This window comes from Diabrotica undecimpunctata, chromosome 2, assembly GCF_040954645.1.
Source record: "Diabrotica undecimpunctata isolate CICGRU chromosome 2, icDiaUnde3, whole genome shotgun sequence".
In the NCBI taxonomy this organism is placed as follows: Eukaryota; Metazoa; Arthropoda; class Insecta; order Coleoptera; family Chrysomelidae; genus Diabrotica; species Diabrotica undecimpunctata.
The window spans coordinates 115383669-115399753 of NC_092804.1; the positions used below are offsets into that span (position 1 = coordinate 115383669).

General features: G+C 34.1%; 1 protein-coding gene across 3 annotated transcripts in view; it reads left to right on the top strand.

The window, feature by feature from the left end:
- The window catches only part of Nedd4 (E3 ubiquitin-protein ligase Nedd4), a 144687-nt gene that overhangs the window by 79415 nt on the left and 49187 nt on the right, over positions 1–16085 (top strand). For all 3 annotated transcript variants that reach the window (XM_072523307.1, XM_072523309.1, XM_072523308.1), the window contains exons 7-8: positions 4414–4553; positions 9691–9799. In XM_072523307.1, the coding sequence (XP_072379408.1) occupies positions 4414–4553; positions 9691–9799 (249 nt within the window). The remainder of the gene's footprint in view (positions 1–4413; positions 4554–9690; positions 9800–16085) is intronic.

Consider the following 16085-nt stretch of genomic DNA (forward strand, 5'->3'; position numbering starts at 1 on the left):
TAGAGACCGTAGCTTTGTCGTTTTACACTTTTTCACAATAGTGAATGGGCAAATCACTGTGCCTCTCTGACAGTATATCGTCCCAAGACTTTATTTCGTCCCCTTATTTAGTATAAGGGGGAGGCAAGAATCTAATATTATAGACTACGAAAAAACCTGAGCATCGTAACTATTAGAGAAAGACGTCATATCATAAATGAAATCAGAGATATCGAATGGATGATGATTTCTGACTATGTGGTACTCATATACTGGCCTTAAGTACCTTTTCAAGTGGACAGTTACCAACGAGAGGGATGGGGCAGAGGAAACACTTGACCCAGTCTGCAAAGTTATACCTGGTACACAGACTTTTTTAAACTTCAAAAAGTTTCTATTGCAGGAATATTCAGTAGTGGTGGAAATTTAAACATTCCTTTCCACTAGAAGAATATACCTCTGTGTTTCAGGCAGAGATTTTTGAAATTCTTACACTATGCAAGGGAAATGATGGGGGCTCTCAAAAGCCCTAAGCCGGACAGTGGGCTAGTGTGGGAATGCCGAGAGCCACTCGACAGACTGGCGCAACATAACAGGGTCACACTGGTATGGGTTCCAGGTCATGGTGGACTACATGGCAACACTTTTAGGAACTATCGAGTGACTCCAAAGACATATGGTACCCATCCATAGACCTGAATAAGCTGGTACTGGAATGGGTATCATGAGTGAATGAAAGCTGAACAGACATCTTTTTTTCTTTTTTTTTTTTTTTTTTTTTTTTTTTTTTTTTTTTTTTTTTTTTTTTTTTTCATCTTTTATTTATTACTTTAAGACCAGGCATCTAGTATCTAATCCTGGTCGGATTATGTTACATTTTCTAATTGAATATTTTCTAGATTGCCTTATAATTATTTAAACTAATTATAAAAACTATTACTAATTGAATAAAATATAGGCCCTATTCTTATAGTTGTAGAATAATTGTAGTTCTTTACGTTATTTTCACGTCTAACTACTTTTCATAATGACATTTGGCCTCTACTAATGCCGCACCTACACCTAAAGCTTAAAAATAAAAACCTTCACCTTAATTAAAAACTTAATATGTATTTGTTGTGCAACTCGGCCTGCACCCAAGAACGTGAGCTGCTTACCCTCAACCTCAGGTGCAGCCCGCTTTCACAACTATTTCCTTAATTACCTTATCCTAAAAATCATGCGGTTCGAATCCGCTTGAAATAGAGGTAAAGGAAGCACAATTTCCACCTCTGGCAGTTCCGGTGAGCCATTAGACCCTTAGTCCAGAACCTTGTCCAGAGGTTTTCATCGTGCCTCCTCGCTCCACCGTCATATGAGGTGTAGCTTAGGCATCAAAATAATAATAATAATGAAAATGAAATTGTGTGCTTAACTTAAAGTTTTCTTGAAATTTATCTAAGTAGACAATGGTGTTATAATAATCTGGTCTTTTTCCTTTCGTAGCTAGTGGTCTTATCTAGTATTTCTTCGCTCATTGTAGAGTTCCAATTGTTTTTTGGAGACTCTTTCGGCTAGGTCATTTAGGCAATTATATAATTCTTCTTCCATTAAAGCTTCTTGAACGGTCTTTCCATGAAGCCGTTGACGTAGATCTTGTATGTCGTCGTAGTTTCTACACTGGAACAATGCATGTTCTGGCGTTCCTATCTGTCCACATTCGCACAGATCATCCTCCTTGAGGTTGAATCTGTGCAAATAACTAGGATATGGGCCATGTCCTGTCATGAAGTGAACTAGTCCTGGTTTTGGATTGAAGTATGCTGGAATATCTATTATTCTAGGTAGGATTTGATGCAGTCTTCTTGCTTTGGTAGACATTTCCCACTCAGTCTGCCATCTCCTTGTTACCTCTGTGTCTATATCCCTTCTTGTGTGTACTTCTACACCAAGAATTTCGTTTATTTTTTCTTGATTGTTTTTCTTTAACCAGTAGTTACTTCCTCTTTTCCTGATTTCTAGGTTGAGTGGCATGACACCCGTGAGCACAGTTAGAGCTATAGTCGATGTAGTGCCGAAAGCCCCCGTCATTCTGACAAGGAATCCTCTCTGCGCTCTATCGACTTTTTCACAGTTTTTGGTGTTCCTTAGTCTGTGTGCCCACGTGCTTGCCCCATATCCTATAATAGACGCAAGGATTGTACTCAGGTACACCCTTACCTGACGAAACGGAATTCTGTAATCCCTCTGCGCCAGGCTCGCAATGCTATGCATCAACCTTGTTGCTTTCTCACATGTACTTGTTATGTGTTTACTGAACAGTCTTGACTCATCAGTAACTATTCCCAAGTATTTCGTGTTGCGTGTTCTTCGGATAGGCCTTCCATCGATCCTTATAATAGGATCTCTTTCCAGCCTACCTTTTACTAGACTATATATAGTCTTGTTTGTAGATATTGTTAGTTTTACCTTTGATGTCCAGATCGTGATTATTCCTAATACTTGGTTTGTTTTAGTTTCCAACTCGTTTCTGCTGTTTGCATCTATGATGAGCAACAGGTCATCCGCATAAGCAATGCACCCTAGCACTTCAGGACTATCAGTCATCTCGCCAAGCAATTCCTCAAGCATGAGGTCCCAAAAGATGGGTCCACATACAGAGCCTTGTGGGCATCCCTTTGTAATGTGCCTGGTCTTCTTTGCATTTGGACAGCTCAAGCTTGCGTATCTGTCCTGACAGTAATTCCTGAAACTTCCGTACAAGTCCTCCGGACACCGCAGACCTCGAAGTCTTTCGAAGAAAGCCGGCCACCAGAGGTTGTCGAAAGCTCCAGAAATGTCTATAAACTCCAAAGACATATGGTACCCATCCATAGACCTGAATAAGCTGGTACTGGAATGGGTATCATGAGTGAATGAAAGCTGAACAGACAGATAAAAACTACTATTATGTAATTGTTAAGCTAAAATATGTGAATATTAATCCTGCAGTTATCACTGTCAAAGAAGTGACACATGCCATTTGTGGGCATTATACTCGCAGTGTGAATTAGTTTACACACGGGTTTTTCTAAAATAAACGCATCAAAAATGGAAATAACTGTTGTATTTTTTATTAGTGTTGGCCAAGTATACGTTGGTAATTTTATACCTTAAATTGTTACAAAACACAGGAATGTTAAGAGACCATCTACAAGAGATTCTAGAAATGTATTATAAAAGGTAACAATTTATTCTTACATTTTTCCTAGATGCTGTTATCAATTTTATAGTCAGAATGTAAAGTTGAAAAAAGTAACACGTTAATATTTTTCTTTGGTCTACATGACCCTGACACTTCAGGTTTCGAAAAAGTAAACATTCTGATGTATATTGGACTTCCTTTTGGGTTTATAAAAATTCTATTTTCTGGTATCTGGTTCTATTTTCTAGCAAATCTGGACAACATGGGAGAGAGCTAAAGTAGTTTTACATTTTTATATCTCACAGTGTTTATAATGAGCTTCGCTAATCTCTTAAGTAAGGTTTACATGAGTCGAGTGGCTATTCAAGTTACTTGAGCAAGTAACTGAACACCAGTAACTTGAATCGTGTAGACAAATATTCAAGCGCTTGATCAAGAACTTGAACAAGCAGGTCAAGTAACTTGAAAGCCATCCAACTTCCTTGTTTAAGAAGGCGCCCCCAACACGGAACGCAGTGGTAGTGGGACCATACTTGAACGGCCTATCTACACTTGCTTCATGTAAACAGTCGTTCAAGTAAATACGTACTTGCTGTCAAGAATTGGCCGTGTGAAGTCGATTTATAAGTATTTGAATTTTATTAAATGAAGTGAAATAAGGAGACAACATTAAAGTTTGTGGAGTTTTACAAAGAACAAACATGTCTTTCGGATATATCTAGTAGTGAGTATAGACATAAAAAAACGAGAGATTCTGCCATAAAATAGAACAAGAAATGAAAATAGATGATTTTGGTACTTAATATTTGAAGAACAAAATAAAAAATCTGAGCAGGACATATTCCCAAGAACGTGCTAAAATTGCAAAACATAAAAAGTCTGGTGATAGAACAGACGATCTTTTTCGCTTCAATTTTCTCTCTTCTCTGAATCGCTGTTTAAGTTCAGTTATTTTACTAAAATAGTGTAAATGGTTTAATTGAATGCCCTTCAAACTTGAACCCTTGATTAAAGTTACTTGTACAAGTAACTTGAATGGCTACTCGGCTCATGTAAACTAGGCTTTAATGAAAACAAAATGGGGATCTTGCAATATAAGTTAATGTGTAGCTCCGATATTTCCTATTACAAGTAAAGTGAAATATTCCGGATAACGATTCAATTCGAAAATTCAGCAAAATGACGATTTACTAACTCAATACTTTTGTTGTTAAAAATCAATGTTTCTTCTAGGTATTTGAAACTATTCTAACCTGAATTATTCTTTGCAGCCCTTATACATCACTCCAACGACAGAATCGCAGCCAAGTACGTTGCCATCTGGTTGGGAAGAAAGACAAGATGCCAATGGACGAACGTATTATGTCAATCATATAGCAAGGACTACACAGTGGGAAAGACCAACATTGAGGTATAATAATTAAAGTAAAAAAAATTCAATTCAATTAAAAAAAAATTGATGATGAATTCAAAAAAAATATGTAATTGTCTTATTTTTCAAAAAAATGTGCTTTAACCGTTTGTTGATCAAATTTTTATAGTTCTTTTTAATAATTCTATAGATGTGATAAAATTTTAAATACTATAATCACGATAATTCTGCGGGGATTTAATTTTTTGACAGCCAGGTGTGCCAACATAACTTGTGACTTTAAAGGTGGATGCATTTAATTTATACAGGAATTTTCTTTTGTTATATTATTACAAAAATTCGATGCTGCGTATTACACAGTGTGATCCATTTAGATTTGAAACAAATCTATAAGGTGGTCTATTTGAAGTTGGTAACCGATTTTAGCCAATCTTTTTAAATGTTATGTAATAAAAGGTCTACTTCGGGATATAATATTATTCAAATACCCAGGGCTTACTACGATAATATTTGTCTTATTAGAAGATGGAGAGTTTTTATTAGCTATTTTTTAATTCAAAAAATTCCTACGCAACTTGATTTAGAGTGGCTTCGAATAGCCATGACAAAAATGTCACTAAAAAATATTTATTAATAACCGAGTTATGACAATTAATTTTAAAATTTATTAAGCTACGAGTCACCAAAGAACACCCTGTATTTACAGATAGTCAATAAAATTATTATTTTTTAAATAATTTTGATAATAAAACTTGACTGTATGAAAAAAAATTGAAAATGACATCAAAATTTATTGAAAGTAACGCACTTATTACACGATTATTAACTTTACAAGTTACAAAACGTAATATTTCAACTTAAATCTTAGTTGCCATGAAAATGATATTACTGTTTAGCATTTGTGACGAATGCACGGCAGCAATATTAACTTCCAAGTCTTTTAATAATATTTTATGGCATTACTGCAAGATTAAGTTTGAATACTTTTAGGAGATAGGAATAGAAGTGCCAAAGAAGTTTGTATAAGATTTAATGACAGACGTGCTGATCGTCCTAGTTTTAATCAGTAACAAAACTAGTATTTAAAATAACTCCTTACAAATAAGAAGAAGAGAGAATGATAAAATTTTCTAAAAATCTGTTGCTACCAACGAAGTCACTTTTACTACAAGTGGAGTAGCATCACCACAAAATTGTCGCCATCGGACAGCAGATAATCCCCATTCATAATAAACTGTAAAAGCCAGTATTCTCAAGAAATCAATGTCTGGTGTGGTATACTAAACAATCGAATTATTGGTCCTTAATTTTTTGAGGAATACATCAACTTAAAGACCTTGTTTTAAACTTTCAACAATTAAATTTGTGTATCCAATTAGATCGCTATTCTGTTCGTTACGCCAGAACTGTGAAGCAATGGGTAAATTAAAATTTTCTTAACCATCGGATAGACTGTGGTAGACCATTGACAGATTGGCTACCCAGATATACAGATCCCACAATTTTAGACTTCTCTGGGGAGTTATCAAACAAAAAGTTTACCAAACTTGTCCAAGAGACGTAGACGAATTTCCTGCAAGGATTCGACAGGCATGTGCACAAATTAATCCCTAACAACAAAGAAATATAAACTACGACAAATATTTCCAATTACGAGAGTTTCTGTGATAGTTAATACAGGATGTTTTTTTTATTCGTAGCTTAGTGAGCTTTAAAATTTGAAGTTATCATAACTTCGTTATTAATAAATAATTTTAATAAACTTTTTGTCCTAGCTATTTAAAACCACTTTAAAATCAGTGGCGTACGATTTTTTTAATAAAAAAAGCATTAATTAGAATTCTCCATATTTGCCTAAGAAAAAGTGGAAATTTGAAAAAAAAATTGCATGTGTTCCGAAGTAGACCTTTTATTACATTTCATTAAAAAAATTGGCTAAAATCGGGTTATAACTTCAAATTTTATGGGTCGTCCCAATCTAAATGTATAAAAATCTATATCTATCCAATGGATATCTTTGGATGTTGCTTTTTGATATATTGTATTACATAAGGCGCATCCAATGCGCCTTTTAGGTTTAAAACCTCGATTTAAGCAGATGTGTCAAATTGGGAGGTATTGCACTGTGACTTTGGGCTCCCAGTATACTAGCCCAACTGGATTTTAGGTTAAAATTTCCGCAAAACACAGACGTATTGTACTTTTTATTTTATTACAAATCTCAACGCACGTACTATTGATTGAGATCGCAAGTCGTGACTTACATTGCGAAAAGTCTTCAACAATACTGTACTCTATCGACAATAAAGTCGGGAGTAGTAAATATTTGATTATTTACAATAACAATTTGCGCTCTCTTGTTGATTAATTATTCTACAAGTATCACGTTCACCATTGATCTAAATTCAAATGGAACGCATGTAAAACAGTTTAATTTGTTTTTATAAGATTTCCAAGATTCTGTGTTTCCTTACACTCTCACATCGCACACTCGGCAACGGTGCTTTCAGAAAAGGCCAAAGTATAGGCAATGGCGTTATATTGCAAAGAAAGAAATAAAACCAAATGTTGTTTGTCAGTTGATTTTCATGTTTCAATGTTTGTGTTGTTGCGAATAATTTTAGTTTTGAATGTTGTTTTTTCAAAACAAATTAGTTTTTTCCAAAATCCTTATTTATTTTCTTTATCACATCTAGTACATAATTTCCAGATAAAAGCAGTAAAGTCAATTAAGGAAACGTTTCCGACTAATAATTAATAACAATAATTTTTTTAATTCGCACATTTTTGTTTAAATTGTGGAAAAATTACAATTAGAAGTGAGTGAGTGAAAAGAGATATGTTGGAAAACAGGTGGTTGTAAAAATATTCATTTTTCACCCAAGACAGAAGAGGTTAAAGGAAAAACAAATAATATGATTTATTAGTACCTTGAGATTTTCTTACATTTTCAATTAAAACTGATTTAATTAAAAGAAAACAGTTCCCTATAATTAATCAACATTTTGTATAGAACCTAATCTACTACGTGCTTCACTAATGTGGCTAGCTTCACTGTCAGTTTAAATTGATGGTTATCACACAAATTCGAAAGGTTTGGTGCGTTTAAGCCTTTCATTAACAATCGTCCACGTAGTAACTGAAGAAACCTTAGCTCGAAATACGAAGATTTAACCATGAACTCTTAAATAAAATATTCCTCCTTACCGAGATAGAGTGTTTTATTTCAAATATTCTAAAATGATTTTAGCCCATTTTAACACTTTCCAATATTTTTTGTTCAAACTTGAGAAACAGTTTACACATATTAGGATACTTTAACTAGTGTTAAAAGGTAGTTTCCCGCTATGACCAGAGGCGTGCTGTAAGGATAGGTACTTCCTTTTCCCCCTTATAATCTACGCCACTGTCGTAATAATTATTTTATCATGTTTTTTTTTATTGTTCATTACTTTTTACGTAAATATCATCATCATTTTGTCTCAATGCGATAGTTTTTAAGTTATTTGCGTTTAAAATACATCATCTTATTTTTTTGCTTGTTTCACATGTCTCTAATAATTTAACCAAATTTTTAATAAATTTTGTTAATTTTAATCTTAAATTTTCATGAATCTTTAATAGTTATTATATCTGTTTAGCTCTTGGAATTATGAAATCACTCTTTCAGAAATTATCAACCTTACAAGTTGTAGGGCTCATTTAAAATTATGTAGACTGATGTCATTTAGTATGGCAGTAAGATTGGACAAATGTAAAATAACAATTTCGTTAGCAATATTCTTTTTATTAATGAAGCCACTTTCACACGTATAGGAGAAATTGTCACATTTGGGATAACGAAAATCCACATGCTGTCAGAGAAACACTTTTTTAACATGAATTGAGAATAAATGTTTGGTGTGGAATTTTTAGGGATAATTTAACAGGTCTCTTTGAATTACCTGCAAATTTTAACGGTAATTTGTATTTCGAATTTCTGCAAAATACCCTTTTTGAAGAACTGGAGAAGTTACCATTAAACCAAAGATGAGATATGTGGTTTATGCAAGATGGCGCCCCACCACATTTGGTGGTGCGAAATTATTTGAACAAGCAGTTTTCTCATGTATGGATAAGGCGAGGAAGTGAGTTTCCATGGACTGCTCGGAGTCCTGATTTTAATCCATTAGATTTTTATTTTTGGGGACATAGGAAGACAGTTGTGTATGCCCAAAAAATTAATACCCGACAAGAATTATGGCAACAAATGTTCTGAAGGTTAGGAGAAATTTTTCTGATAGAATTCAAAAATGTAATTGAAGTGATTAAAGGCCACTTTGAAAATTTATTAAATTGATTTATTGTTACAGTAGTCTAAATAAACATTTCTTTCAATAGTTTTGTCCTATGTAACCATCATTTTATTAACAAGCTTGATCCGAAAACTTCCAAAGAGAAATTGTTTTAGTATAATAAAAATCATAGTTCTGATTTTTTATGAACTAAAACATTAATATTAAAAATCATTTGATATGGAATTTACTGAATCTACTAAATTGTATGACTTTATTAGTAGCATAGTTATCACTCGTGTTAAATGGATGTTAGCAATAAAATACGATTATGTATTTTAAACATTACATTGAAATGTAAATAATTTAAAAATTACTTACTCTTTTGCATAGAGACAAAAGGATATGTACGTAAAAAGTAAGGAAGAATTGATTGTGAGGGGAAAAAGGAAGTATCTATCCCTGCAGCACGCCTCTGGTAACAGCGGAAAACTATCTTTTAACACTATTTAAAGTAACTTAACATGTGTAAACTGTTTGCCAAGTTTGAACATAAAAATATTGGAAGGTGTTAATGCAATGGGCTAAAATCATTTTGGAATATTGTGAATAAACACTCTCTATGTCGGTAAGAAGGAATATTTTATTTAAATTTTTTAAGTTAAATCTTCGTATTTTGTGCTAAGGTTTCTCCAGTTACTATATGGACAATTCATAATGAAACACCCTGTATATATACTTCCTTTAATTATATAAATCGACCTTTGAGATCTCAAATTCCGATGGAAATATACAGTTTTTAGTATCTTGTTTGGTTGAAACCATCATCAAATTTCTCATCAGTTTGGTTGAAATTATGTTATTGGTAAAATTTAAAATTCTATCTACAATTTTTCTTTCAGCAATCAGGATATTCACAGTGGTGAAACCGAAGAGCAAAGAGAAGTATTTGAACGTCGTTTTCACATAAGTGCCGATGAAGAATCAAACGATCGTGGTGATGTATCTCAGGTATGTTTAAATAAACTCATTTAAAAGGTCGATGTCGGGAGTTTATTCATATTCTGAAAACATGTTTGATAACTTTTTTGTAATTAACAACATATAAAGTAAGGAACACATATTCGCTCCGTGCGTGACCATGGTAGGGTACTTTGAAACGATGCCAGCGTGCGTAGCGGCGAAATATGACAAAATTGGATCTACCTTTTTACGCATAAATTTTATCAAAAATGTGTGCAAATACATGTTGCGTATTTAATTGTGCTAATAATAGCAAAAATAGTAAGTGTAGTTTTTATAGGTTCCCAAAGATTACATATAAATTAGAGAAAAGAAAAAGATGGATCCGTGCTATTAATATGAAAAAGTAAATATCACATAACTTCATTTTTATGCAATTGAAATAGGAAAAATTTAAATAATTTACCTTAAATGATATTTTATAAGGCTTCAAGCTAACTGCAGAGTGCCTGATGACCTAGCTTTTATATCCTAACTTTTACTATTACTGTTTTTAAATATATGCTCTTTCTCGTGAAAAACTTGATTTGCCAGTACTAGATTTTTTCCTTTCTTTTCCGTTTATGCTTGAAAAGATATATTATGATAAATTTTGAGAAACCCAGTTTTTAATACTACATTTATTTTGTACATAAACTGAAAAATATAATTAAAAAGTTAATTATTAATAATTGTCAATTTCGCATGTATTTAACAATGTCAAACATATGTCATATGTTTAACCTGAAAATTGGTAGGTCCAAAACTGTCAGATGACGGCGTAGGTCGCGTCAGTCACGCACGGAGCGAATAGAAAATATAAAAAATAAGCCGACCCCGCATAGGGATGAAGGCAAAGATAATGACAACACATACAAAAGAACGTTCATGATGACGATAGCGATTACGTTAGCAAGTAAATATACAATATAAAGCAAATATATGGAACAGCTTAATTATTTCAGAATCGGCCTATAGGATAATAATGAAATTTGATTTATAGGTGTTGTGTAATAAGATCGATTTTCATATGGTATTAGCGTTTTATCAGAGCTTCCATGAAGTTTCTCCTATTTTATTATTAGTGTTTATTGAAAGTAAATATGATCTGAAGTAAATATGTCTGAAAAATAACATATCGAAGTATGACTGATCTTAGCTAAAGTAAAGTAAAATAATGATTGAGAGAGATAGCAAGATATTGTAATGCTTTCTGACGGATACTTTCAAGTTAAAGTTGATTTCATGTAATCGAATGAACTATCTTACAAGTAAAGTCGTCCCAGGAACGCAAGTCAACAATATTGGCAATATCATTTTAAAGTCATCTACTTTAAAATGTATAATATAATGTCTGAATTGTCAATATAAATGAGTCAGATAAAATTAAATTATAAGAATTTTTCACCAAGTAACAAAAACAAAAATTTGTTTAATTTTTAACGTATTTTAAACTTCAATTGTGGCTGATTCCCATTTAAATAGTAACAATGATAATAAAATACATGAAAAGTCATATGTGAAACAAATGTTGCTACGATCATAGCCATCTTTTCTTTTAGGATCTGGGAACAAAACAAAATCTAATAAAAGTTCGAAATGTTTACATTTCGGTATATCGGTATACAAATTGTTACGCGAGCTTAGTCAGAATTACTTAGGTAAGGAAAAATGGAATATCTGACAACAACACCATATAAAGATCTGCGTATTTTCTAACACATAAGTTTTTTATATTATCCTACTAGCCGCTTTCATTCTGAAATCATTCAAGCATTCCATATATTTATTTGCTTTATTGTGCATAAGCCATCTGAAATGTTTCAGATATTTTAAAATTGTGTGATGGAGAGATAAGATAGCTAACTCGGTTTGTTTAGTAAAGATCACTTAAAAAAATGATGGCGTGACCTCACACAAATCTGATGTATTAGCTATCACGTATATGTGTTCTTTGTTTAAAATACAAAGAGATACTGTAACTATTATGTTCTCCGAACATTTTCAGAATTTGAATAATAATTATTTGTTAAAACAACAACCACATGTTTATGGCAAAGATTATATTCACGCAATGTCAGCGTTACATGCTACTTTCAAGGGATTTTCATCTCATTTAATGAAATAACTAACTCTTTATCATAAAAAACAGTGGGTTAATTTCATAAGACCGTTTAGTAAACAAGTAATCAAGTGTATGAGAAGTTCAAATTCAAATGTTTCTTAATTAATACCTATAACAAATTAAAGGAAGTATACTTTTGCAATAAATTTTTCTACCTAGTTATTTTTTAATCCAAGGGTAAATTTTGGAAACATTTTGAAATATACCTCTTTGGTTTTTGGTCGTAGATATTTAATTGTGAAAAAGCAATTGCCTGATACAGTTCACCATAGAAATAAAGAACAACAAACGAATTGTATTTTTAATTGTTTTAGTAGAACGAAAACGTATCGGAATGCGGACACAGCATACTATACCTGAAAACAACAAAAGAGAAACGAGTCGTGCTACCCGAATATGTGAATCTGAATATTTAAGGAATGGATTGAAACATTATTTAGAAAAAGCGTTTTGACAAAATGGATATATTCCAAGGGCAATCAAACAATCTATCTAATATAATGTTTTTTTACAATATAATCACATATCTCAGTATGAAGATAACTCAAGATGGAACACTCGATGCTGCTATAAAAGACAGAAACATACAGGGTAGAAAAGCCATATCCATGATGAACGGAATTCTGTGGGACCAAACAATATCTAAAGCGAACAAACAACTCATATACAACACCATACTTAAAAGTGTAATCACATATGGCAGCGAAGTTTGGCAAATGAAACAAAGAACAGAGAAACTGTTACTAGCAACAGAAATGGACTTCTGGAGAAGAGCAGCAGGAAAATCAAGAAGAGATCGGATACCAAATGAGAGAATACGTGAAATGATGGGAGTCAAGCATACAATAGTTGATGACATAAAAACAAAACAGTTAATATGATACGGCCATGTACAGAGAATGCCAGATGACAGGATTCCAAAACAGATTTTGACGTGAACACCACAAGGGAGAAGGAAAAGAGGAAGGCCGAGAAAAAGCTGGAGAGAGGGAATTGAAAAAGAACTAGAGGAAAGAGAAATCCCTCCAGGCCTATGGCTGAATAGAGAAGAATGGCGGTTAGGAGTCGGAAGGCGTCGGAGAACGCTGTAAACCGATAGTAGTAGTATCACATATCAACATTCAATAGCATTGATGATATTCCCTTTGAGCGTAAAGTTGAGCAATAAAGATGGGTGTCATGATTTTTTATGAATGACTCCACTGTAGATACTGTCTTTTTGACTTATTATACTAACATGCCCACATTTCAGTCACAATTATTAGAAAGGATTCGATCAGTTTGAAACTCTTTCAAAAAATTCACCTGTAGATTTTCGAGTCATTTTGGAGATTTCACTGTGAGACAGAATTACAAACGAATAGATTGGAGACATAACCAAAAGCACAGATATCTTCTTGTCGTCTATAAGAAATGCGGCTTGTTCATTGATGGATTGATACATCTATGGAAGGTTGTCACTACATATTTTGGCAGTCGGCCGGTACTTCTTACTGTTTAGTGACTCTTGCTATTTGGATTAGTCTTGTCTTGTCTGTTGGACTTTGTGATAATTCCATTCTTTTTTCTGTTTAGTGTCCACTAGTTTATACCCTGTATGATACATTTTCTTCTAATGTCTTCACTTCTCTTTCGGCCGTTCAGCGAGTTTCCTGTTTTTGGTTGTGTCGGGTTTTGTTTCTGATGCATACGGCATTATTGGTCTTATATCCTCTTTCTGCAATGGCGATACAGCCCAAGTCGGGCCCTGGTCTTCACCTGCATCCGCCTCCAAGTATCCCTTTCCTTAGCTGCTCTCCTCCAGACCTCTAGTTGATCTTATATTGACTTTTTGATTCATAATTATTATTGACATCATCCTCAGTGTTGTTAATCATCGGTTTCGTCAGATAGTGTTATTAAGACATCCTACCAGTATATTTGCATTGTATTCTTGATCTCCTACTTGTCTCTCCAGGTCTCCATAGCGGAACAGTGAAGTCCCAAAGTAAAAAAATCACAGATATAATAGAAAAATTGATAAAAATAAAATTGCATTGGGATGCTTGTGTGAAAAGACAATCTGACAACAGATGAGCTCGTAGAGTGACAAGGGGGACCGGGACAAACAAAAAGAGATGAGGCATGCCTCAGCAAATATATGTAGGATGATACCCGACTACGGTATAAAAACAATGGATACCCAAAACACAAGAAGAACTCAAGGGAAGAACTTAAGATATATGTCCAGTATGTTCAGTACCCTGTAATCTGTTAATTTAAGTCTGCAGAATGTTACCACAGATCCGAAAATCAAACCATCCTGGAGTGGTACCTATCTAACCCCCAAGCTATGCCACCACCCTTCCCCATCGTAGAACATAACGAATGGGGAGGCTTACGTACTGAACGTTGCTTTGGTTGCCCTGGATAATCGGACGTCCTCTGTTTTTTGAAGGGCCTTTTGTCTGATGGGCATCTTGTGTATCTATGCGACTGAGAAACAGCACTCACTTGACGTGTCGCGTTTGTTTTCATGGCTGCTATAACAGAAGGTTGTTAGTAAGAGGTTAAGATCAAATAATATGAGATAGAAAGTGGTAGTGGGTGGGGTGTGCATTCCCAGGTCTATATAGGCATCACACATCCCGTGTATATGTTTTTGTGGCTTTTTATTTTTTATAGTGTGACTGGTTTAGTAAAAATAAAAATAACTAAGTAAAATAAATAAAATATATAGAGTATAATGTATTAATTTTTTGGGGTCTTCTCTGTCCTGTCTCGCTTCTCCCATGGCACTACAGCCCAAATCGAGCCTTGGCCTCCTCCAAACTATGCGTCCAAACTTTCCGGTCCCACGCCGATCTTCTCCAGGTTCTCACGTCTAGCAAATTTTGCGCGTCCGCTGCCACTTCATCCTCGCACCTTTTCCGTGTTCTTCCTTTTGATCTTGTTCCCTGCATTTTACTATCTAGGGCTCTTTTTGGCAATCCTTCAGTCTCCATTCTCACTACATGACCAGCTCATCGAAGTCTCTGAAGTTTAACGAATTCTGAGATCGGTGCCTCTTTGAACAATTGGTAAAGTTCATGGTTGTACCTGGATCTCTACACTCCGTTTTCGGTACCTGGATCTCCATACTCCGTTTTCATAGTCTGTCAACCCTCATAATATTGTGTTCGGATGGTTACTGAGATTGTTAAAGATTTCGTGCGTTCTTTCGTCCATCGTTCCCAGGATTCTCTTTTGTTGCGAATCCCTAAATATGTACCATAGTGGGACGTGTCTAGGTATATTCAAAGCTTGCCAGATATGTAATTTTGGACGGTCTGTTTATTTTATCTGTTGTATATTAGGTTTGGCAAGATTATGCAGTTTGCCATCCTGACATAGTGTTTTCGAAAACTTCCAGAACGCAGATTTGTTTTGTTCAGTTCCTGAATATAGTTGTCCCATCTTTCATTTCTATCTAATTGTTTTTTGACTTATCTATTTAGTTCATCAGCAATTCTTTGGTCTTCTTGGTTTCTTGTTCTGTTAGCTCTTCTTCTTTTTTGTTCTTCTTTTTTATCAATTCTTTCACCTCATTGCTGACGTCCCTGAATCGTCCTTTGGTGGTTGTTGTTTGCTCTTATATGGTGCTAGCATCGATAGCGTTTTGTATCGTTTTTTCGAGTTTCACAACTCATTCTTTCAGTTCTTGTTTTGTGTTTATTGTGGGTACTGCCCCGATTGTTTCTCTCACAATTCTTTTAAAGTTTGGCAACTTATCCTTTTCCTTTTTTGGAATTGCTAGTAGATTGTTTCTACTGCTCCCAGGGTCGGTACGAGTGGGTTGAATGAGTTCAATCACCCACGTTCACAGAATGTATTTCATATTGTTGCTGTAGAATTGCTATATCAAAAGAGTTTAACTCAAGGACCGACAGATGTATTAATTTTGAATGAGAGGCGGGATGAAGTGTGTCTACTCCGAGCGGAACCGTGCGAATGAGAGAGGATTCGCGAGAGTCTTCTCACTCCTTCAAGCTCCTATTTCCACATGCATTTGGTTAAAATAATATTTTAATATTATTATGGACAGAGGGACAAATACAAAGTAGTCAAAAGTATTTGTGATTATTCTAAAATAGCTTCAAAACCGCTTTTGTGGTTTTTGTACAAATTTTGTAGAAAATATGATATTCTTAA